Source organism: Paramisgurnus dabryanus, chromosome 15 (assembly GCF_030506205.2).
Source record: "Paramisgurnus dabryanus chromosome 15, PD_genome_1.1, whole genome shotgun sequence".
NCBI lineage: Eukaryota > Metazoa > Chordata > Actinopteri > Cypriniformes > Cobitidae > Paramisgurnus > Paramisgurnus dabryanus.
Window position 1 is genome coordinate 14,750,220 of NC_133351.1, and position 26,761 is coordinate 14,776,980.

Sequence of the window (26,761 nt, forward strand, 5' to 3'; positions counted from 1 at the left end):
TGACAGATTTTTTATTAGGTGAACTATTCCTTTGGGCGGTTGATTTTTAATTTAAAATGCCAGGATTCTTTGTATTTATAAAACACATTACACTATTCAGGCATTTATGTCAAATTTTATTAGGCCTATATGTGTACTGAGGTCAAATGATCGATTTATATGAAGAAAAGACACAAAAGTGATCACACTCTGCTGTAGATATCAGATCCATGTACACTCGTTTAAAAACAGCTGCCAGAAGAAGTGATGATACGTTAGCTTTAATTGTGAAATAGCATAGGCTCTCGTGTGTCTCCTGACTAAATGCAGCATTTCATCAGCTAAATATGTGAAGCGCTATTGGCTGTCGTGAGTGCACGTTGCATTCATGGTCCCCTTACGAGGGAACTTCAACGCTGCATCAGAGAGCTGACGCTATGTGGGACGCCTACAGTGTGACGGCGTCTGAGTATGTATATCATATTCGACCAATGGTTGGGCGTGACATCATAGGCGGAAGCCCGAGAGCATAAATACAGAGGAAAGGAACGCCTACTTTATCTTGCATATGCTGAAGCGGGTGTACATGTATGTCGGTAGTATGGCAAGGGAGACGCAGCGTCTCGTTCCCTTCTCATGGAACCAGGGTTACATACATATTAGTGAACGTATGGCTTTAGTTAACAAAGGTTCGCAACACAAATTTTTGTAATACTTTTATACTGTTATTTTTACTAAATTTATGCAATAAATAAATACCTGTTAGTGTACTTTTACTTGCATGCTCTGTTTATATGGTTGAGAACTGGTTGGGTTTAGGGTAAGGGTGAGGTTAGATGCTCCAAAATACCTTTAAAATGTTTTTGAAACTATTTCTACATTTACAAATGGAGAAAATAAAACGCGTCTAATCTTACGACAAAACTTAAAACGTAACTACAGGTTGTATAAGCTACTGGCTGCTAGAGAGCACTAATCCCTTACACCTACCTTGACGTCCTATTATGGTGTTTGCAAAACAAATTATCAGGTCATTATTTTGAAGGACAGTCTTGCAAAGAAAGGATGGGCGGATGTATATAATTGCATGGGTCCAAAATCACTTGCCCACATTTCATATTATAATGTAAATGAAAAATCAAAGTCAGGCCCTTTTTACACTTGATGAGAAACCAATGAGAAATTGTAACCCATTTACTGTATGATAGCAGTCACCGCTCAAAGCACCACATTTTGGTCATTTTAGTAATATAGAAATATTGAGGTATTTTGAAACTTGCCCTGAGACTTTGTGTACAACATCATGCTATATCCATTTGTTGCGGCAATATAAGACTTCTGATATGTAAAATGCTGGCATTGGACTCACTTTGGCACAGATGGATGCTATACTTACCTCTGCCGAAACAGGGCAGGTTGGAGGTTCCTCGACACTTCTTCAGACTGGCCTCAATGGCGAGTGAACAGGAGAGAGGATGATCACATTTCTTCCCAGCCCATCCCTCCTTGCAGTCACACCTGCCACAGTTACACTGGCCGTGACCTTCAAAGAGGCACATAGCAGGATTTAGAGTCTTCTAATGGATGATCAATCAGCTGAAAGTCCGCCTAAAGCTGCTCTGGATAGAGACAAAGACATCTGTGGTGTATGTGTGTGTGTGCATGCGCACATGTGTGTGTGTGTGTGTGTGTGTTTGTGCATTTGTGTGTGGATTCAAAGTCAGAGGGCACTGCTCACAGGACTGGCTGAACAGAGGCAAACTAAATCTCACAGTAGTGAGCCCTACATACTGTATGACCACAAAGTTATTCCTTGGCATCAGAAACAGATGTTCCCCTTTAGTGTTGAGCCGAAATGCTTTGACATATTATCATGCTCATGGGAAACCTGGGTTTGAGTCTGGCCAAGTGTGTGCTGTCATTCTGATCTCCATTTATTTCCTGTCTGTCAATCACTGTCTCCCATATTAAAATGCACCAGATGTTAAATGTTTGTTGTTCTTACGGCAACGAAAAACAGCTCGTGGCCTACGTTTCTTAAAATATAGGTGGAGTGAATGTATATAGTTTCACACGGCCCTCTTATTCAGCAACATTTTCATTACTGGAATTTGGAATGTACAGTCAACTATGTCCTTCTGAGAGGGGTTTGATGAAGCCAGAACTGATTTTGAACATTTAAAGGTCTTTTCTTTTACATCTGGCCTCTTTTTAAAGGCACACTCCACTTTTTTGAAAATATGCTCATTTTTCAGCTCCCCTACAGTTAACCATTTGATTTTTACCTTTTTGGAATCCATTCAGCTGATCTCCGGTGGAGGAAAAAAGTGGCAGTACCACTTTTAGCATAGCTTAGCATAATCCATTGAATCTGATTTGACCATTAACTAAAGTGAAAAATAACCAAAGGGTTTGGATATTTTTCCTATTTAAAACTTGACTCTTCTGTAGTTACATCTTGTACTAAGACCGACAGAAAATGTAACTTTGCTGTACCATGGCTGCAGGAGGCGCAATGATATTACACAGCAGCTAAAAATAGTCCCCTTAGTAACTTTCAATAGCAGGGGACTATTTTCGGGCACTGCGTAATATCACTACGCCTGCTGCAGCCATGTTACAGCAGCAAAGTCCTTGATTATTACGCCAGAATGAGAGTATAGTTCCCAGCCATATCTGCCTAGAAAAATCACAACTTTTAATTTTCTGCTGGTCTTAGTACACGATGTAACTACAGAAGAGTCAAGTTTTAAATAGAAAAAATATCCAAACTCTTATTATTATTTTTTGCGCAATGCTAATGGTCTAATCAGATTCAATGGATTATGCTATGCTAAAAGTGGTAGCGCCAGACCCGGAGATCGGCTGAATGGATTCCAAAATGGTAAAAACAAACCAAATGTTTAACCCTAGGGGAGCTGGAAAAAAAGTGGAGTGAATTGTTTTATATAAACAGCGAATATACGAACAACTGCTGCACCTGAACAGAAATCATCCGAGTATCTGTCATACGTGGCATGGCAACTTCTTTCGTCACACTCGCAGGTCTCTCCGTGGATGTCTCCCCAGTCTCCTGAAGGATCCACATCATAGCAGGTGCACTCACCACATACACATGTCCCTGTATAGAGAGGCAGAAGGTCAAGGTTCAGCTCCATGTGTATCACTTTATGAACTTAAGGGATAGTTTACCTAAAATAAAATTCTGTCATCATTTACTCGCCCTCATTTTGTTACACACCTGTATTAAATTATTTGTTCTGCAAAGGACACAAAAGAAGATATATTCAGCATCGTTTGTAACCAAACCATTTTTGAGCATTATTGACTTCCATTATATTTTTTCCTACAATGAAACTCAATGGTGCTTCATTTAAAAAATCTTCAGCAAAACAGGTTTGTAACAAAATGAGGGTGAGTTAATGATGACATCATTTAAAATTTTAAGTGAATTATCTCTTTAATTAAACCTTACCTTAGTTTAACTCATGTTAAATACATGAGAGCTTTAAACGTATTGATCGTAATAAAAAATACATTAAGAAACATCTGGGATGTACTACTGTATGTTTAAGGTCTTTAATCCGGTGCTGTAGGAGGCGAGTCTCTCAGGTATGGCCATCTTCTAATTGGTTTAATGGCGTCAACTGTTTTGTCTATGTAAGCAAGGCTTCACTGAAACAGTTAGCTGCACAGCACTATAATTAAAGCGATGCTAAAAAGTCAAATTTCTCATGGGGGCCTAAATCCTCCAGAGCCCAGCTGACAATAAAGGGGGCATGCGTGGCAGGGACTGATGAGAATGCTTACTCTCGCAGCTAATCTACAGCCAGGGTTACAGTCATGGCAACAGAGCTGCGGGAAACACCATCACTTTGATGAATCCGACCAGTTGGGGTATAAAACTGGAATCCTGTTTCTCTTATCTGCTCCACGGTGGAGAAACCACAGCCGCTGTCACCATTTTCTGTTCTTTTAAAAACCGTCCTCTAATAAATACAGATACTGAATGTATCCTTAAAGTAACAGTGTTCCCAAAAATAAAATGATCTGTAATATAGCTACAGTACACATAATAAAATACTATTTCTATGGTACGTTTTTGTCCTTTTTGGAGCCGGATATCATCTTCATTATTTTGTGGTTACTTTTTTGGGCACTCAAATAACTATATCACTTCTCAAGATAATGGCCATAAGAAAAATTACAGATGAGATCTTTTTAATATCCTAATATCCTGTTCCTCTCAACTATATATTACAGGAGTATAGGATTCAGTGTTAGCTCCTCACCTTAAATACCTTCTCATCTCACGTAGCCTGAGATTATCAAATACCTTATCTCAGTCATTATTAATACACTGACCATCAGCTCTGTTTCACCTGATTTTAACATTGAACCATCTCTTTTCTCTTTGATATGTCAAAAGTACTGAGGCTTTTGGGCAAATCAAACTTCTTCACCCAAAACAACCTATTTTACACACCATGCTACGGCTTCAAAGCAGACTCCTCGATTCATCTGACACTAGGCTGACTCACTCATTTTTGCATGGTTTTGGTTTTCCTAGAACTGTCCAGTACATTTGACACAGTCAACCACAAGCTACTAATCTCTACATAGATAAAAATGTGACTATTTGGATCTGGTACGCATCCAGTTTCTTTATAATATGTTTTTTTATTGTTTTTTAATAAACATTGCACCTGTTCACTATTAACCTGAGCTATGGTATTTTTTATTAGATTGTTTTATACTCCCATTTATTTTGCTACGTTTTTGTCCCAGAAAGGTTATTAATGAATACCTCTGCCGGCTTGTAGTTTAAAGTGAAGGGCAAGTTACTTTATGGATTGAGAGGTTGACTGACTAAAAGAGGCTGTCATTTAACACAATAGCAGTGATCCGCTGAGACCTGCCATTCACAGACGAATAATTGAAGGGTTTAAACAGAATATAAAATATGGAAAATGAAGATGGATAGCTTAAAAGTGTCCAAAATAATGGAAGTCTTTCACCACGTGAATTGATACAAACAATTGCAGTTTTTTGGAGCGACACTGTCATAATCTCTCGTTATAAAAGCATCTTTTTGACTCGTTTGGTTTATAGAATTACAAGACTGTAAGTTTATTTACACAAAATAACTACATTAATTTATTGAGTGGCAGTTGTGTTACATCAGTATTGCTGGTTGAAAAGGTATAAATGTGGTTTGAATGTATATAGAACAGATATACTTCTATATAGCTTAAGCTATCACACTTGCCAAAAACTTTGGGGGTCAAACGTACTGTTTTGTTAGCAACACAAAGTTTATGGGTTTGATCCCCAGGGAACACAAATAATGAATAAATAATTGCTTGTATAAATGCATAAATGTCAATGTAAACCCACTACAGATTCTGAAGCAACCTAAGCTTAAATTAAGGTCTACGGTCAAAACGAGGGCGCAAGAGTGCTTACTCGATCTAAAAGTATGACCACATAAGTCCTGGCATCTTTACACTGGCTACCAGTTAAATATCGCATACAATTTAAAATATTACTAATCACCTACAAAGCCTTAAATGGCCTAGCACCCTCGTATATACAAATTACTATCAGAATACAATCCATCATGTACACTGCGATCACGAAATTCTGGCCACTTAATTATCCCTAGAATATCAAAAATGTCTAAAGGTGGTAGATCCTTAGATCCTTTTCCTACTTAGCCCCTATAAGCTCTGGAATGATTTACCAAATAATGTTCGAGTATCAGACACAGTCGATCAATTTAAATCTTAACTTAAGACATTCTTCTTTAACAAAGCATTCACATAAAATGTCCAGTAAATGTACTTATCCCGCAATAGTAAGTTTGTCTAGAACAAAGCATTCACATAACTCATTTGGGTAATATACTTATGCCGCAATAGTAAGCCTGTCTGTAACCGAGCAAATATTAAAACACACCACTGTGTGGCACTTGCATTACATGTGAATGGCCCCTACGCTAATATGATTCTGTTTCTCTCTCCCTGTCTCGTCCTCGACCCCGAGGACAATGAGACAAACAGTTCCAGACCCAGTTCCTGCTGCTGTGAAGGTCATCACACCACTGATCTACTGACCATCCTTCAACGTGATGCCCATCCGATGCCTGACCAATGACCACCGGCGGAACCAGTTTAATTTGTTTACCCGTTCACATACCCTGATAGTATTTATATATATATAAATATATATATATCTCTCAGGGGTTTTTCTCCTCCTAGAAGTTTTCCCCCTGAACTAGCCAGGAGGGTTTTTCTCCTAGGGGTTTTTTTCATCCCCTGGAGAGTCCGCCAAATTTAGTTTAACTTTTTACTTTACTGTATACGTTACATTACTACTACACTCGCTTTTCTATGCTTTTCCTACATCTATTAATGCAAAGCTGCTTTGAAACAATTAACAATTGTGAAAGCGCTATATAAATAAAATTTAATTGAATTGGTGAATATTCATTTATAGATCAAGGAGTTAAACCTTGCTTACCTGTCAACCTATTGAACCAATAGGCAACAACACCGCCTTATAATGAGCTGTAGCAGATGCAAAAAATAAGCTTAAACTTAAGTCTCCCCTTTTGCTTTGTGCATAGATTTTATGTTTGGATATACAATAATGGCCAACAATGATGTCCGGGGGGAAATTTGTACAATACTTGTTTTAATGTCCCCCCAGGTTAGATTAAACCACAATATGAGGTGTCTGGTACAAAATGGACAAAAAACAAAACTTTAAAAAAATTATTAGACAAAATAATTTGGCAAAAAGGGCAAACCAGCCATTAGGGAATCTAGGTTTAATTTCAAGTACACGAAAACAAAAATCTCACAGGTAATGAAGCATACAGTACAGGTTTATTTGTTGATAATCTTGTGAGGTAATATTTTGTAGTCATTGTCTTGGACTTAGTCTTTATACACATTGAGCATGTTTTATAAAGCTAAGCTTCAAGCAACAATGCAACCTGTATACCAGGGGTAGGCAGCATCAATCCTGGAGTGCCGATGTCCTGCAGAGTTTAGCTCAAGCTCTAATCAAACAAACCTGAACAAGCTAATCAAGATCTAAAGAGTCACCTGAAAACTACAGGTGGGCGAGGTTTGATCAGGGTCAGAGCAAAAATTGCAGGACATCGGCACTCCAGGACTGACGTTACCTATATGTATACAATATGTGACCCTGCCTGTAAAAGCAAGTCTTAATATCAAATTCTGAGATAATGCACATCCAAGTTTGATTTCAGCTATTAATTTCACTATAATTTATTTAATAATATTTGACATGATCTTAAGAAATCAATATTATAATTTCACAGAATGTTCTTTACATTATGTACTGTAGGATGATTTACTAAGTGATATATTTTTAGATATTATATTATATTTTTAAAAGTCACATATATTTTATTAATATTTTATAAAGTATTTGAATAAAGAGCAGAGCATGGACTTCACTTTTGGTCACTACTGTATAATGTGCAGGAAAGCCATAAGAGGACATATTCCAAAAGTAACTCTTGGTTTAATGTCATTCCTTTTTTTAAACAAATGTTACGATTTCACCTTTTGATCTTGAAAACCAATGTGGTTGCTTCTCATGAGTGCCTATGGTCTGCGGGAAGGTTTCATAACCACAGACAGAGGTTGAGATCTGAGGTTGAGTTTATGCTGTGTACCACTTCTGCTGTAATCAATTTCAGAGAGACTCCCCGGAGGTTCCCCGGCAATATGAGAGCCAATGTTTTGGCAGCCTGATATATCTTAATGGAGACAGCAATGTCCACCATTCATTTGTGCTTGCCAAGTGAAATTACCTGTGGTGTATATGCTAGAGTCAGACATATTTATTTGTGGGAAAACCCCCTTAAAATAAAAAAATGTCATATACAGTACAATAACTAAGGCTAATGTAAAATAATCTATAATCAGTAAAGATTAAAGGGTAAAATGATGAATATAGGGAATGCTGGATATGACAGCGTATGGTAAATGCATGCACAAACACAGACCTCTGTTGCTGCAGATCTTGCCATCTGGAGATGTGCATCTACGTTTACTCTCCCATGGGCTGATGTCACACTGGAATTCACATTTATCTCCATGCCAACCAGCCGAGCAGTAACAGTTTCCACAGTAACACTTTCCATGGCCTGCAACCACCAATGAAGGGTGAAAGAAAAAAACAAATTCAGTTTCAGACTTCCTGTTTTTTATCACATTGTACCACCATTGCCGTATATATTGCCATACATAGCATTATATTCAGTGTATATAATTCACATTTAATCATTTCAAATAGGCCATGAAAATAAAATGAAAAACTGTCATTTGTTTTGGAATATTGTGATATTTTTACAAATGTCTTATCTGTGAGCTTCATTGTTTTTTTTCATGTGCCCTCATAATCTCTAATCGTAAATGCAAATCTCCTCCCCTCCTCAAAACGATCTCTCTTTACTTCCGGTCGTATGGTATTGCAGGTGGGCAGGGTGCTGCAATTAGCAATAAGCAACAAGACCCAACTTCAAACGATCCAATTAGATCTTGATGGACAAATTCAAATTCAGCCCTACATTATTTCATTGATTTCATTTTATACATTTATTTCAAGCCTTTTCACTCGGATATACGACTACGGGGAAAATAAGGCAATAAAGCCACTTCCGTATCATGATACTTCCACAAGGTATCATGCTTTTTTAAATTACATTACAGTGATTGTGTGTGTATTGTGCTTACAGCATAGCTGCCTCTGCCAGAGACAAATAAACAATATCATATATTATATAAAGATTATTATATAATTATATATTTTTTTAAAGATTATTAGCATCAATATTTAATGACCTGTCATTTGTTAATCATTTAGGATAAAAGTATCTGCTAAATAAATAAGTGTTAATGTAATCTAAATAATATATAGGGGCGGTTTCCCGGACCAGGATTAGCTTAATACAGGACTAGGCCTTAGTTTAATTAGGAAATATAACTAGTTTTAACAAACATGCCTTACTAAAAACATTATCTGTGTGCATTTTGAGGTAAAACAAACGGCACTGATGTATTTTAAGATATGTCAGTGCAAGCTGTTTTCAGTTTGGAGAGCTCTTAAAAGTGTTTAAATCTAGGACTAGTCTAATCCCTGTCCGGGAAACCGGCCCTTAATGTAATAATATAGTCTTTGTCATACTATCTAAAGCTGCAAATTGTGCAAATTGAAATAGCAAAATTAAAATGTGCCCATTGGAAACACAGCAATTTCACATACCTTATTTCCCAGAATATAAGTCACACTTTTTTATAGTTTGGCTGGTCCTGCGGGGTTTTTGTCAGGTTCGACTTGTAAGTCAGTATGAATTAATTTTGACATATATAAACCAAGAGACAACATTACCGTCTACAGCCACAAGAGTCCACTATATGCTGCTCCTGTATTTATTTAAAGCAACACTTTGTAGTTTCCATGTAAAAATGACTTACAGCTCCCCCATGTGGTTGAAAAGCGCAACAGTGCCTGGTATCAGACACTCTTCTGCAGGCGGGGGGAGGGGCGGGGCTGTGTTTCCTACCCTTCACCGCCACTTTCAGAGTGTGCTTGTAGCAGCTAGGAGGCTGCTCAGGTTGCAGCAACAGTACAATTTGTCCAGTTAAAAGTTGTTCTATCACTGAAATAATTTTAGAGACATTATTTAAAGGTAAAAAAACTACATAGTGTTGCTTTAATTCAATGAATTCAGTGATGTAGAATGACGAGCCTGCGAACTTGATGCGTGTTGGCTTGTTCTGTTCATTTAGCCTATTCAGCCTTCCAGGTATGTTCTGTATGCTATTGTGTAAATAGCTGTTTATATTACATTGTATTAACTGTTTGTGTTACGTTGTATTGCGTTACTGTACTGTGTGCTATTGTTTAGTTGAATAATTTGTCTTTCCAGATTAAATGTCTGTTCTTCGGTTTGGATTTTGTGAAATAATTTTCGAAATAAATGCGAAGTATCCACTGCAACTTAAATATGTTTTTTCGTCTTCATGCATTTCTGATTAATGCGACTTATACTCCGGAGCAATTTATAGTCTGGAAAATACGGTTAATATCACAAAAAAGTTTTTACGTTTGGTTTTTCAAGCAATTTAAAAAAGGAATATATTGTAAAACTGCAATTGAAACACTTTTTCAGGTCACCTGACTTGTTTCACATGCATGGCACAGTTTGGTTGGACAACAAGACAGAAGAGGTGTATTTGACTTCATGTGGCGGAACAAAAACCAGACAAAGGCATGATATAAAAATTTGGTTTCGACGATTTGAGAGTCGACTGCTCTGTATGCTATTGAGTTGCTCTGTATTTCAAAACTGGCAAATATATTTTGATGTCATCTGCATGTTGTTCTGTGCAGTGCCATATAAAGTCGAACACACATATCGCCATGGTTTTGGGAATGACTTATCGTAAGACAACCAAAGTATATTTTAGTCGCATAATATCGCTTAATGGAAATGCTGTGTCATGGGCTTGCCAGACCTTTCGTAATAGACTCAGGTCTGAGTGTATTTGGCAAGACCATGACAGTACTATGTTCTGTGTGGGAGCATGTGGAGTCATATAGTTTGTGTGGCTTCCACCTGTTCCCAGTGTTTTGTGGCTGTCATGGTCTTGCCTGACCTTGGTTATTATCCAGGTCGGATGTTAGAGGGCAAGGCTATGGCAGCATTGTGTTTACGTGGGAACACGTGTGTTTTCACATCATGTATGTGTGACACGTGTTCCCAGTGTCTTGTCACTTTCACCCTACTCCCTTATGTACTCGTGTCTTACGTGATTATTAGGTTCACCTGTTCCCCATTGATGTGCTGTCTTTATAATGCCCTCGCGTTCTCTGTGTTGTGCGCGTGCGTTGTTGAATGTTCAGAGTTTCCTCGTATTCCGTGTGCTCTGTTTCAAGTTCCTGTTTTGTTCCTGTTTAAGTTTGTATCCTACCACAGTGTTTGGTTTATATTCTGTTTTACCCCCTCGTGGGTATTTCTGTTCTTTATTAATAAATCATAGTTTATTTTTGTATTTCGTGTCTGCGTTTGGGTTCTCCTTTAGTTTTCATTATTCTGTGTTTCCCACCGTGATATGCTGTCATTTAGCAATTTGTTTTTTTGACATTTAGAAAATAACGCTAAAGTTTTGCCCAAATCTAATCTAATGGAAACGCAGCTATTGACAAGAAGAAATTTGTTCTACTACAACATTAAAAAAAATACAAATAAAGAGTTATTTGGGTATCCTCCCAAGCTGGCTCATACAAAAAACTTTTGCAAAAATGGATGAAAAACTGAGGTCAATCTTGAGAAAACACCCAGCATCATTTGTTTGCAGATATCAATAGATCATTTTATATTTTCGAACTTCTGAAAACAAAATTGCATGTGCCTCCATCGCTGCATTATAATATTAAGTCAATTATTACATAATTATTTGAAAATAAGCAATTTAAAAATACTATATTTGTAAGGCACACATGTGCAAGCAAATATATAATATAAACACTGTAACTTTAAGCAGTATAATGACTATGGTTGTAAATGTGCAAGTAAACAAAATGTTAAAGTCGCCATGAAACGGAAGTAGTGATTGTCTTTTTTCCACATGGTGACATATATCCAAGTGAAATGGCTTCTGAAATTATTTGAATTTGTCCACCAAGAAATGATTGGATTATTTGAAGTTGGTTCATGTTGCTGCCATCTTTACCTGGACCATACCGGAAGTAAAGAAAGATCATTTCGAAGAGGGAAGGAGATTTTTGTTTACATTTATTAAATTTGTTTAAGTATACTAGTCAACATTTGAAGTGGATCAAAAAAGTTTATCAAAGTTGTTCTAAGACAAGAATGGGTATTAGGGATTGGTTTTATGTAAACATTTATTAAAGGTTTTGATCCACTTCGAATGTTGACTAGTGTATATTAGGGCACATAATTTTTTTTTTAAATAATGAAGCTCACAGAAAAGTCATCTTTAAAGAAAAAAACCCCACAATATTCCAAAACAAATTACAGTTTTCAATTGAACTTCATTGCGACTTTAACAATAACATGTTAAGTAACAGTTTACGTATACTGTAAGTGTATGTATAACACAAATGAAGTATCAGTCGTCCTCTTGTCATACCTCCACACACTTCTCCGGAGTCTTCATCTAAACATTCGCTGTCGTCACACTCGCAGTAGCGTCCGCTGATCAGACCCTTCCCATCTGGGTCTTTGCACATGCAGCTGCCGCAGTGACAGGTGCCTGTCGACCAGACACATCAATGTCAGAGATTGATGCTGTCCCCCTCCACAGCATCACACATGCACGCACAAATGCACCTGAACTTAAGCAGTACACAGGCAAACCACACAGACACACTTTTATCTGCACATCTGCAAAACCAGCTGGGTTTGGGATCTGCTCCTTTTCTCTTGAGGAACATAAACCTCAAACCCACATCAATCCAAGTTAATGTTCAGAGTAAGGGTTAAATGGAAGAGCTGGGTCAAAGTGTGAAATCCAAGCAAGCTGCTTTATTTCCTTGGCTACTTTGAGGATGGAAAGCTTGTTTGCACAACTGCATGTAATATGATGTGACTGTTAGCAAGGCTGATATATAGATATGCAGTTGGATTATTAAAATGCTCTGTAGCTGGCTATGTTTTCTCTGGCCATATACTAAGACACAATTAAGACATAATGAAAGTCAATTGAGTGATTTATAGTATCATAAGGTATAATCTGATTTGCTTAATACAAGAAAGTTATATAAGCAATTATGTCATTATATACTGTACACGTGTACCTTCATTGGTAAATGTTTGCACTGCATATAAATGAAATATCTCCTAAAGATATCGATGGTCTGTATAGAAGTTAATATTATGTTTCAAATATAAAACATTTACCTGCGTTGGAGCAAACTACACCCTGGGCATTTCGGCAGAGGTCTTTGCTTGTTTTGGTGGAGAGGGAACATTCTTCTTGGTACTGACAAGATTCCCCAAACCAGTCCTCATCACAAAAACACTTTCCACATTTACACAGTCCGTGATCTGAAGTGGAAACATACAACATACATTTATTGATTGCTTTGATTACCATGTGGTCATCCAAACCCACAATGTAAAAGTTAAACTGACAAATATTAAGTGATGATACCAACAGGAGGAAACAACGAGAGCTGGACTTTGCGATTAGTGGCACATTTGGAAGGTTAGGGTGGTTGGGAGGGGGTAGGGTTATGTGCAGGTCATTAACACTCCTTGCATATGAACCCTTACTTACTGTAGATTGGGTGCGATTCACAGTTGAAAGGTGTTGACAATCGCGCATGGTTTCCATTTACTTTATAAATATCATGCAGTTGCACAACACTGTATGCCAGAGGTCTGCTACCCAACCCAAAATAAGAGATTACAGCAATTTAATATAAAATTATTAATTTGTGTTGAACTGCAGAAAGGAAGTACACCTTTTTTCACCTAGGATGGCATGAGGGTGAGTAAATTATGAGAGAATTTGCATATTTAGGTGAATTTTTTCTTTAATAATGCCAAGCACAATATGTGGTACTTCTTTTAGCCAAAAGTGACCAAAAACATAAGTCAATCTATGCACTACCAGTACTAAAATAATATATTTTTGCTCATTTTCCATGTATCTCCCACTGCTCCATCTGCATGTAACAGGGGTTCAAAGAATTGATTTCAAAAATAACAAAGAACAGGAGAGAGGATTTTTTTCAGACCACAGTTATGATTGCCCATCATTATTCACAACTGCATGAATGAAATTGGATGTAGAAAAACCACGGCCACAATATGACACAAATGTGTCCTGTTATTATAAATCCAGCTCCTTTAGCCACAGACTGAAGTGTCATCCTCAATCACTCCCTGCTCTAATCCATCATGTAAATTTGATGTCATCTTCACGGGCTATCCATCAGTCCTTAACAATAGCCTTGTTCTGCTCCTGTACTCATTACCAGAGTGCCTTGGCTGCTTGTCACAAACATTCAGTGTTTTATCACCAATCTGAAGGAAAAGGCAAGTATTATGCTAATACAAAATGGAGGATACATCTATCTTGTGCGATGTAGATTGAAAACAAATTGGTATTAGACACGTTAAGACATTGGTCGGGTATGAAAAAATGCAGATCAGGTGCTTAGCAGTGGGTCAACAGCATCCATCTTCATGCAAACATGATTTCTGTTTTGCACGACTCCACAGTCCATATTTGTGAGCCAGTCTTAAAGGAGGCATTTCACAAGACTTTTTTAAGATGTCAAATAAATCTTTGGTGTCCCCAGAGTACATATGTGAAGTTTTAGCTCAAAATACCATATAGATAATTTATTATAAAATGTTTAAAATTACCACTGTGTAGGTGTGAGCAAAAATGTGCAATTTTTTGGTGTGTCCTTTTAAATGCAAATGAGCTGATCTCTGAACTAAATGGCAGTGCTGTGGTTGGATAGTGCAGATTAAGGGGCGATATTTTCCCCTTCTGACATCACAAAGGCAGCCAAATTTCAATGACCTATTTTTTCACATGCTTGCAGAGAGTGGTTTACCATAACTAAGTTACTGGGTTGTTCTTTTTAACATTTTCTAGGTTGATGGAAGCACTGGGAACCCAATTATAGCACTTAAACATTAAGGCAGATTTTCATGATATGTCCGCTTTAAAATATTACCCTGATATCTTTAATATTAACTGAGTAAGGTCATGTCAAAGATTAAAATGTATGTTTATGACAATAGATTTTTATAAGGGCTACAAGCTCTAACTGGGTTAACCCTTGCCATACTTGTGGTATTTAAATGATCCACCAGCAGCTTGTACCAGCCACCAGTAAACTTTGGTTAGTCAACTACAACAAAGAGCAGGCTTTACCTTTTTAGTATGTTTGACTTAACAAATCTTTTACATTCAGTGTCCTATAATGTGCTCTTCAAATTCCTAGTCATGTACCACTTGAACATCATTGATGCCAGAGCTCAATTCTGTATGTCAACACAATCTCTTTGACATATTAATTGCCACCCACTATTATGTGGGTGGAAGAGTTTGGTCCTGGCTGTCCACCATCTCCCTAATTCTGGCCCATCAGGGGCATAATTTACCCCCAGCCTGCTGATGGGCCAATACGACAGTGTAGCTACCCTAAGCTGTATGACTCATTCTAGCAGCTGTGAAAAGTATTAATAGATGGTGCGTTCTTATCAGATAAATTGTATGGCGAGCAGATTAATGAGCCATCACATGTCTGTCTAATGTCTGTTGTTTTGCAATCACAAACAGTGCTGCCTGTGTGAAATACTGATGACCACCAAAAAAATCAAGAGTGACCAAGAATATAAACTTGACATCCTGATGCAAATAAATGATACAATGATTTATCTTGTGAGTCAGAAATAGACAAAACTTTCTCAGAATTGCCCTTCAGCAAATCAGTATAGGAACTTTCAGAACAATCTGTGATTTTAAGGTAAAAGATTTTAGGCTAAAATATATATATCTGCTGATTTAGCAAGAATAAAGTAAAATATAATTGCAAAGGTTTAGATGTCTTTATGTAGAGGTTGTCCGATTGTGGATTTTACAGATTGCTGATTCTCACGAAATTAGACTGTCATGAAACATTTTGATAAAAAAGTAAATGCTATCAAAATAAGAAGCTTACAATTACAAACATCTCTTCATGTACTATTTTGCACATGATTTCAAATGATATCTTACAAACCAATTTTGTAGTTTTTTTCCACATTTAAGGGGAAAATTTTATTACCGCAACGTGTCCATGACTGGAGTTGGATTCTTTGACATGAAAATATTTATAAATAAAAAATATAAAAAAAAGCTTAAGTGCATGTTATACTATAAACATTTACAGTAAAGAAACATGGTATTTGGTGATCATTGGTAAATGTAGAGACAATAATAAGGAATATAAATGTGTCCAAGACCAATTTTCTCATCCTCCGCAACAATTTCAATCATTGTTTTAGCCCTCAAGGAACTAAGACTATCAAAAAAAAAAAAAAAAATTGTTGGAAGGGACATAATTGACTGTGACACTCAAGATGGCTACCAGGTAAGCAGTTCTTATTTTTTCTCTCCAGATAAAAGTTAAAATTTTGTTTGTCATAGTACTTAGACAACTTTTTAGTTCTCATTACCGAAACATGAGTTGTAAATGCATATATTTAATGTAATATTATGTTGCGGTAATGATAATCCTCTAAAAATAATGATTATAGTAAGTTCAGACCTTAATCTTTTGCTATGTGCAAAAAAAAAAAAAAAAATGGCTTCAAGGGCTTTTTAAAAATTCTGATGCTAGACACCTTCTAAATCTGGATTTCGTGAGAATCACCCAGATACTGATAACTAAGTTGGTCCCTATTGCCAAAAACTGATTAATCGACCGATAGTTTTTAAAATGGATAATGGATAAAAAACAAACATCATATTCAAAGTGAAATAAAACAAAAGTACTGAACCATGAAAATGTGCTAATTGAAATAAATGTTTAAATAAAAATATATTCATTATATTAAGTATTGCAGTAAATACCTCTGCGAAATACTCTCACTGGTAAAATTCAAATGACATAAATGTATGTGTAGTCTTGTACTTTATTTGTTTCTGTTTTAAAACTTAATGATTATCTAATCATAATAACAAAAGATGCATTGCAGTGATGATAAAAAAGAACTGAAATCAGATTTCGATTTATTGAATATGTTAATATAGCCGACAGCTGCATATAGTTAGCTTTCACTCATTATTAACTTAAAATATGGATAAAAGTAACCAGCTGGAAATTAAAGAGTAACTAAACCCTTAACCAACTTTTTTTAGTTAATCATCTGTAAGAATGATGCTTTATTAGTGCTGTTCATTGATTTTAGTAAGTTTTTTGACATTTGGATATAAAGTGTTTCAATACTACAATATATGGTGTAAAAACGTCTGATTGCTGCCCTCCTCAGGTTGAACGGTGGCTACTGCAGTTGAATTTTCCTATTGGATGTTGGGTCCAAAAAATGACTCGTGACGTAGGCAGGTTCAAGCTCACCACGCCCTTGTTACGATCTCACCACACACTTGGTACGAGCTTAGTTCGTCCCCTCTATCTCCATTCGGATCTGCCCACTTTTCTTGCATTTTTCAAATATTGCCAGTGGGTGGAGTCAGGCTCTGACCAGGGGTTTAGTTACGCTTTAACAATGCACATCAATAGTAATAATCATGACATTAAATATTTTGGTTGGATTTATCTGCGTGTATTTTTGTGTAACTGTTTGAGGTACTAGTAATATTATTGTCCTTTCAGCCTTGATGACAAACTTAGGTTCCTGCTGTTGTTTATGCACATGCAAAAACTGCGGAACTAGTAATTATGTTACTTTTTCAACTTTCTGCTAAGATGTATGTGAATTTTTGTTACGAAAATGCGGGCATTATGAAATCATGTTTTCTGGAGGGACTGAGCAATGGATGTAATCGGAAAAATAATTGCCATGGATTTTTTGCAGATAGACAATTGTTCCAAAACCGATTAATCGGTCTACCTCTATCTGTATGGTTTTTATAGGGTGATCGCTTAATAAAACTGTGGCAAGAGGTTTGTTCAAAAATGCTATTAGTCATTTGAAATCCTATTCAAAATCGCATAAATTTTTGGAGTAATTTGTTTTTTACAACCATAAAACTTGGAAGAGCAAGGACATTTAGCCTACTAAAAAATTCCAAATGTGTTCTTTTGAAAGATGATGGACATATTGATCTTGGATTGCTTTAGGGTGAGTGAATCATGGGGTAATTTTGATATTTGGCTGTAGTATCCATTTAAGGAGAACCACTACTGTAGATTAATACCCATCTTTTAAGTTTCAGTATTAATATGCTCATCATTTCTGAAGCGACTTTAAGGCATGCAATCACTATTTTTGGTGCTATTTAATCCATCTAAATTGACATTGCCTTTCATTCAGCCCTATTTTATGCTTCAAATAATATATTTATGCTTAAATTTAAGCAAACCTTTGATTAATCATGGTCTCTGCAGCCTGTTAAACAGTGGCTTAGTATAAAACAAACTCCCCTTGTTGCTCTCATACTTTGTCTCATAGAGCATAAAATGATCATGTGCTGGGCTGCACTGGATGTGAAGGATACATCTGTCCTGGCTAATAATGCTTCATACCTAAAAGACCTGCAGCAATGAAGACAGGCCAAATCATGTAAAGAATAAGGATAAGTGTTTTAGTTTATAGGCAAAGTTTATAGGCATGATTCTATGATTTATGATACTTGTCAGAGTTGATGTTTGGCAGTTGGCACATATGGTGTTGATAGATTGAATCATGGTTTTCATACTGTATGGAAGATGCATGAGTCTGTTTGGATCCACATCCAATATAGATCCACCTCCCCAATTTAGCTCTCTGGGTCCTCTTACATATTTTGTTGATGACTGTCACCACATATACAGTCAGATATAGACAAAGTGATATATTATCAAATTACACAAGGCTGAACAAGCAATATGAAATACAAAAAGCAGTCCTAGACTTTGAAACGGCTACTTATGGTTCATGGTTTTATACATTTCTCCTCTAACATTTTATTTGGGCTTTATTTTTTCAGCTGTTGAAAGACCATAGAGGAAATTAAAGTGTAATTGTCAGCCTCGCCATTCATATTTGCAGTGAAATGACATAGTTGTGACCCTTGTTTGGACACAATTTCCTCTACCACTGTATGACCAAGCACATATTAACCCGGAAGGCATGTGACCTTTCCATGTAATTTGAAGTATGGATCAGACCTTCTGTGTGAGCTACCCGCACTGAATGGTGACATGAGGTTGTCAGAGTGCCTGTTTGTTCATCTGAGTCATAATCACTACTGTTATGTCAAGCATATTGTACATGTAGCACAACATCATCACCCTTAACCTACGCATTCAAGAACTGTTGCCGGATGCGTGACAGATGGGAATTTGTTTGGCTGGTATCAATTTAAAAAACAAACAAATATTGCATGTGTTTTTAATAAATGATGGTAACCACGCAGTTGTTTGGTACCTGTTGACTTCCATAGTAGGAAAAACAAATACTATGGAAGTCAATCATTTATCAAAATATCTTCTGTGTTAAACAGAATAAAGAAACTTATATAGGTTTAGAACAACATGAGGGTGAATAAATGATGACAGAATTTTCATTTTTTTGAGTGAACTATTCTTTTCAACTATTCTGTACAGATTTCACTTTGTTTTGGTTTTTATTTTACCGAGCCCCTAAGGTGACATTGGAGTAAAGAAATATAAAGTTTAGTTTCATGTGCTCAAGTGAAAGTTTTGCGTGCTCACGTGAAACTTTCATGTGCTCACGCGAAAACTTCATGTGCAGAATTTTTTGTAAAAGTTTAGTTTCACATGCTTACATGAAACTATCGCATGCACATGTAAAAGCGAAAGTTTCACGTGCGCACGCGAAAGTTTCACGTGCGCACGCAATATTTTCATGTGCACACACGATATTTTTATGTGCGCACTCGATATTTTCATGTGCACACTCGGTATTTTCACGTGCGCATGCGATAGTTTCACGTGCCCACCCAACACTAAGCTTTATTACATTTTTGCTCCATGTCCCCTTAGGGGCTTCGTAGTATGTCATAGTCTACCCTAAGAAAAATGGTGGATTATGCAACACACATAATACAAATCGCTGTCTTCAGGCAGTTAATTAATCAGTTTGTTATATTTGCCCTTTTCATGCTATGTAGCTGATATGCTAGTGGTTTTAAATTGATAAAAAATCTGTCAACAATATTGATGGTCAATACATTGATGCATGTCTAATATCTACTGTATGTATATGTGGCTCATTCTCAAGAAACTGTGCAATTTTTATGTAACTTGTATTTTGTATGTATTTTTAAATAGAGACTTCTAATAGATAGATGTTAAAGGAATAGTTAATCTCATAATGAAAATTCTTTTATCATTTACTCACCCTCATGTTGTTCTAAACTTTTCAATACAAAAGAAGATATTTTGATAAATGATGGTAACCACACAGTTGATGTCACACCCATTGACTCCTATAGTAAGAAAAAAACTCCTAGGTTTAGATCAGTGTTTCTCAAACTTTTTCAGCCCAAGGACCACTTTTTTTTCAAAAATTTTCTGAGGACCACCTAACAAAATCTCACTCTAACACCCCCCCCCAAAAAAAACAACATAATAGGAAGGATAAGCTAAATTTAAGTTTAATATGCAACTGTTTCAAGTCAAAAACTAATTTTTTAAACACAAAATGCAATGCCATGTTCAGAAATTATACTAGGAATTTTCTTTCATTTGAAAAATTAATGTGAAATGAGTAGCATCTTAATATGAACAACAAACTGCAGATGTGAAAAAAACTGCAATTAAACATACTGTAACAGCCTAGGTTCCACTTAATGTCATTCCAAAGAGTCAATAGTTTAAAACTGAGGTGGTGGGTATATGAAGTCTATGGTTGTAACTATTGTAACAATAAAATGCTGAAAAAAATGTTCCCATTAATGTCCAAAATCACTGAAATTACAGGAATTTTACACATGAAACAAAAACTAGTACATTAAAAAACTAATAGATATGTGGATTTTAGCTGCTTTCAGTTGACGCTTGATCTTTTCTTTTGACTCCTCTTTGGTTTAGCAACCGACTAATTTTTACGTTAATAAAACAGAATGGCAAGAACTGATATCACAGTTTCAAAAGTGCATTAAAAATCTACTTAAATAAGTGACTATTTATAAACACTTGCCTAGTTTAGGTTATCTTTTGGCGGACCACTGGGGGGGTTTGACGGACCACTAGTGGTCTGCGGACCACACTTTAAGAATTACTGGTTTAGATCAACATGAAGGTATATGACAGATTTTCATATTTGGCTTTTAAAATTGTCCTAATTTGTCCCTCACTTTCTGTTTAACCCTCTTATGTTGTCTCATTTCCCCTCCATAAAAATGGTTTGATCTTTCTGACACCATCCATGAAAGAGTGTTCTGGGAAAAGGGTTCTCTTTTTTAATAGTATTATAAATACCTTTGGTACTTGCACGCTATGAACCACTTTTGTGCTGACCATGACCCCATAACATAAAACTCATGAAACATTTTGAAATGAATGTCATTAGCAATTATGATTTCAAAGTAACTTCCCAAATCAAAGACATCCTGGATTTAAAAGTCATGGAGCAGTCAGGTGTTACGTAATATTCGTAAATTCCATTGCCCTGAGTGATTATGGTCAGAGCGTTCATGGGTAAAACTACAGAACTTCTCCAGCAAAAAAAATAAATAAAGGGGTAATAAAGAAAGCTCATGACAAAGCTCCACTGGGAGCTGAGCACATGGAAAAACACTCATCTAGCTCACTCGATCTCACTTGACTCAAACACATCCCAAAACTAAAGGAGCCTGAAGATGTCATAAATCAAAACAATCCTCCTGACTGATATAAAACATGCCTTTAAGCTTAAACATACACTTAATTTCATCATACACTTAAGATGTATGCATTTTTTATCAGGTTGAAGAGAATTGGTACCACATGGACTCTGCATGCTGCACAGATTGCTGTAGAAAGTTCTGCAAAAGTTTTTCAAATTTCTCACTATTATTACCTTACTGCTTATCATTCACAACGTTCTACTGGTTCACTACCTATGCATGTTTATCAAATATGTTGGCTAATTTATTTATGATTATTGACATCAATACTTTAGTACTTTCAGTTCCTCTGTTAACCAAAGGTTAAAATGTACTATTACTGAGATTGTCCCCAAAAATAACAACAAAAAGCACCAAGTCGCCTGCAGATTTCATCTGGGTCTGTGCAACACACTTAACACACAGTTGATTGGAAAGGGCAATGCATCACACCACAGGACCAAATGAAGGTCACACCAAATAGCTGAGATCATTTCTACAGATGGAAAAGAGCTACAGTGGGGAAAAGTCGAGTCACAACTGTGCCAGATCTTTCACGTGGCTCCTTGAAAACCCAATTAACTTGTTTTGCAAGAGAAAAATCAGAAAGAAAAGTGGGAATGAATTGCCACGTTGAGCTCTTTATAGTTCAAGAATAACAGATTCAAAGCAAAACCAGGTCACATGAAAAGCTAAGAAAACCATGTAATTGTGCTCCCGTTATCCCAGTCTGTACAAACACTTACAATCCCAATGAAAATATATCTGAAATTGTATAATATACTGTGACAACATATAAAAAGGAAATATTCACATATGCTAATGACATGCGGCCTGTTGAAAACACAGGAGATGGAACAAAATGGAATCGAACACAGCTGGTGACCAGCTGTCAGAAAAAAACATGACTGAATGGAAAGCATGCTGAATAAATAGCTATCCTTGCTATATTTATACTATAATAAGGCAACCACAGTGCTTTTGCCATGACGAAAGGCAGAATAAAAATGTATCTCTCGTAAAGCGCTGTTATGCACATCCACTCATGGCTTAAAGCTTTTTTTAATAGTGGTAATATTACTAAAATATACTGTTGTGCAAGGTTCAATAAATGGTTTTGTCAATTTTCAATAAATACCAGGAAATTTGTCTCTTCTACCAAATAATATAAAATTATTATGAACGGGAGTACTGTTACACAGTCAGAAAAAAATCTAAAATGGTCCCAAGCTGTCACTGACTATTCTTCTTTATTAACTTTTTTCAAAACTTATGTTTTTGGCTCTTTTTGTGCCTTTATTTAGACAAAAGAGTGGAGACTTGACAGAAATGTGTTGGTTGGAGATAGGAAAGCGGGGTCGGAAAAGGACCTTAGAGACGGGATTGGGGAATTAAAGTTCGGTCGTCGTAAGCACACTGGTGCTATTTGTCGGTGCACTAACCACGGGGCTATTGGCACCAACTGAGGACAGTACCCTTTGAAAAAGTCCTAATATGTACAATTTAGGTTCAGATATGTATACATTTGGTACCATTATGAACTTTTGTGGTACTAATATGCACTCTTTGATACTAATATGAACTCTATATGTGCAGAGGAGTACTTTTTTTAAGGGTACCGTCTGACACAAGGGCATAGGTTTGATTCTGGCATTGGTGGGGACATAAATAAAATGGTCGCATTACAAAAACTGTTTATCACCGTTTACTTAATTAATAATAATTCCTTACATTTATATAGCGCTTTTCTCAGTACTCAAAGCGCTTTACATATGAATGGGGGAATCTCCTCAACCACCACCAATGGTGGTTACTTGACATAAACAACAGACAACTCAGTATGCACTTTACTCTGACTTGCCACCCCCGGTGACATCCCAAATTTAATGTACTATAATAAACAATTTGTTATGTCCTAGAGCCTAATAAACAGTAACTGTTAAAGTCTTTGTCAAAAAAAAGAAAATCACATTGTAACATATATGAATCCATATTTACTTTATAACATTGAAGAATATGCAATTAATATTTAATTCTTAATTTAATTTTGCCAGAAAAAACCCAGTGTTGAAGTAGGTATGTATATCATGCTGTTTCCTGAACAACGTTTATTAACGTTTCTGTAGTTCACATTAAATCTTCTATTTATTAACAGACAGTTAATCAGTGTGAAAAACATAGTTTAAGTTTAAAATGCAACCTTACATTATGTCTACATTTGTGCAGTAATGTAAAGTATTCAGCAATCATGACATGAATTCATGTTTTTACCATGTTGGGGTTTTTTCTTTCATGTATTAGGGACCCCCTAAATAACCTTGCCACCCCATTTATAAAAGGTTGACACAAGTTTGCAACTCCTCAGGTTAACATGGGATTGTTGTGTATTGGTGAAAACACTGTCCTTAAATCATTATGTGACACCACTTTTTTTGTGCATGAAACGGTTACAGTGGGTATAATAATACTTTCTTCCTCACTTACCTGTCGCCCGAATAATCACGCGCGTCTTGAGTGAACTTTGGCGCGTTGTACAAAGTGAAACGATCCTATCACACGTAGCGAGTAAATACAAGCCCATCATAAAGTGATGTGCGTTAGAGAGGCGGGACTCAAGAAATGCTAAACCAATCATATTAGCACTGTGAGTTAGAGAGGCGGGACTAAAGAAATGCAAATCCAATCATATTAGCGATGTGAGTTACGGAGGCGGGCATTGCAGAGAACGAAAGCTGTTAACCGTTTGTGTACCACATAGAGCGTTATTTTTACAGAACGGGATTGCAAAAGATTTCTAATCTCATTTAAATGATTCCTGAACAAATATATAATAAGTAAAAAATAGAAAACACTAGAATAAGACGGACATCAGTGGTTATATATAAATACAGATTAATTGTTTGGTCGAAATTATTGCTAGGGACAATTCAGTCTTCCCTGAATATTGGTAGGGACGTGTCCCTAGCGTCCCACCCTAAATCTACGCCCATGGTCTGACAGATAGAGACCATTTTTTTTTGACAATGCACTAATATCAGTCTGGCTCATTTTTCCGAAATGTAACTGTATTTTGCACACCAAAAATAAAGTATTTGAGACAACAGTTCTATAAAGAAGAAATTATTATCAAGTAACTTGTCCTTAAAAAACTTTTTGGAACCCAGGAACACATTGGCCCTGTCCCAAATAGCACACTCTGGACTTGTGGTCCTCCTCAGAGTCCACACTTTGATGACATCACGTAGTGCAGACTTAAGGGACCCTTGACGCGAGTCCAAGAGGGTGAACCGGAGTTGTATTTTGGGACAAACTGGAGCGTCACGCCGGAAATAGGATGAGAAGTTGCCCGTCAGTGTGAACTCCTCCCTTCCGTCCTCTGATTGGTCTGATTGCCCTTTCGCAAGGACTTCTGGGTTTGTAAAGTGCGCGAAGTCTGCTGCAGTGCAGGCTTCGCTGAAGACCGCATCAAGGTGTCAAAGGAGGTGCGTAGGGTGTCCCATCTGTAATTTTTATGCTCTGAAGTGTGCTCATCAGCGCCCCCTTTGAACCCTTGATGCGGTCTGTGGTTAACGGACGACGGATGGGAGGAGTTCACAATGCAGGGCAACTTCTCAACCTATTTCCTACGCTTGAGTCTGTCCCAAAATACAACTTCGGTGCACCCTCTTGGACTCGCGTAAAGGGTCCCTAGGGTCTGCACTACATAATGCCATCAAAGTGTGGACTTTGAGGAGGTCCACAAGTCCGGAGTGTGCCATTTGGAACAGGGCCATTGAGAAACAGCAATTTTGCCTCTTCAGTCAAAGCTTCATATCATCACTCCTATTCCACTCCAGGTTTTCATTATTTCCCACTAACACCATGCTCACTGTTGAGATAAACCATACTTGAACCTTAAGCAATACTGAAACAAGAGGAAATAGAGATGCTAAAGATTCAAAAACAATGCCACATGACAACAATGGCAGGGTTGTGAACAACAACTCATTACAATTCTTTTACAGCTATACAAGATCATGAACTGTATGATTTACAACGAACCAGCTCTGAATACCAGTTATCTGGATAAGATGTTGTGTATTTTGGCAGGGACATGCAGTAAATATCCACAGTATAAGATTCTAGTTATGGCCTCTATTTTCAGAAGTAACTATGGGAGAAAACCTATCACTAGCCATGATCTGTAACTAATGAGCTCTTCACTGGCTCGTAACCTACCTGCCTCCATAAATAAACCTCTCTCTTCGTCTTCTCATATCTCCATTAGTGGTTTTCAACACCTAGTGTCTACACATCAAAACTGGAGGAGGAACAGATATAAGTGGGTGCTATTCCAAAATCTGACAGATGGAACAGGAATCCAAAGTGGTTGTGGCAATTATTGTGGTTTTTATTAAGAATTGATTATGTATGAAATGTGAAATATCACTTGCTAACACATTGTGTCCTCATAAAGATAAGATGCTTCAAAGCTGGCCTTTATACAGTATAGTGCAAATGCCATCAGCAAGTCATGAAGCCGTCAATTGGAGTTTTTGAGGGTCAGGTGAGTCAGAGGTTTTCAGTCTTTTGAGTGCGCATTCATGCACAGAACGCTAATGGATTTCTGTGGGCTCTCAACAAATTTTGCACACACTCACCATCCAGTGGAAACTTTTGCAATGACAGTCAACATAAGTGTAAACATCCTTTCAAGCAGTGCCTGTGACATCTTTTATTGCAGAAAAGGAATATGGCACCCAAAAGGGCTCTTTGGAAAACCGCCTGGGTTTCAATGAAAGGAAGCACTGTGAAATTCAAATACGACCTTGTAGCTAATGACACAATACAATGTGGAACATCAAAGGCATTCATTGAAGCTGGATGCTTGATTTACAAATATCAACATAACCGTCTTTTCGGAAAACACCCCTTTTTGGATCCAAAGCACCTAGTGGGAACTGTGTATACGTATGCTTACCTCCACACCACTTTTCATCATATGTCGGACAGACCCAATCATTGCATTCACATCGCGGTCCATAAAACGTTCCGGGTTCCGTGACCTGACATATGCAAATCCCACATTCACATTCGCCTCTCCCACTACAGATCAACCCGTCGGAGGTCCGACAGCGCCTCTGTGATGATTCGGCGGAGATCTTACACTCTCCACCCACCTGCCTGCAAGACACAGAGCGTTCAGTCACCTCTCTGACCTTTGTCTTGCACAT

The 26,761-nt window shown here is 37.0% G+C and overlaps 1 protein-coding gene across 1 annotated transcript in view; it reads right to left on the reverse strand.

Moving 5' to 3' along the window:
- The window catches only part of itgbl1 (integrin, beta-like 1), a 61,901-nt gene that overhangs the window by 32,328 nt on the left and 2,812 nt on the right, over positions 1-26,761 (reverse strand). The window contains exons 2-7 of the mRNA XM_065251779.2: positions 26,509-26,711; positions 12,947-13,093; positions 12,177-12,299; positions 8,024-8,164; positions 2,960-3,100; positions 1,376-1,522 (exon numbers count right to left, since the gene is read on the reverse strand). Of these exons, the coding sequence (XP_065107851.1) occupies positions 1,376-1,522; positions 2,960-3,100; positions 8,024-8,164; positions 12,177-12,299; positions 12,947-13,093; positions 26,509-26,711 (902 nt within the window). The remainder of the gene's footprint in view (positions 1-1,375; positions 1,523-2,959; positions 3,101-8,023; positions 8,165-12,176; positions 12,300-12,946; positions 13,094-26,508; positions 26,712-26,761) is intronic.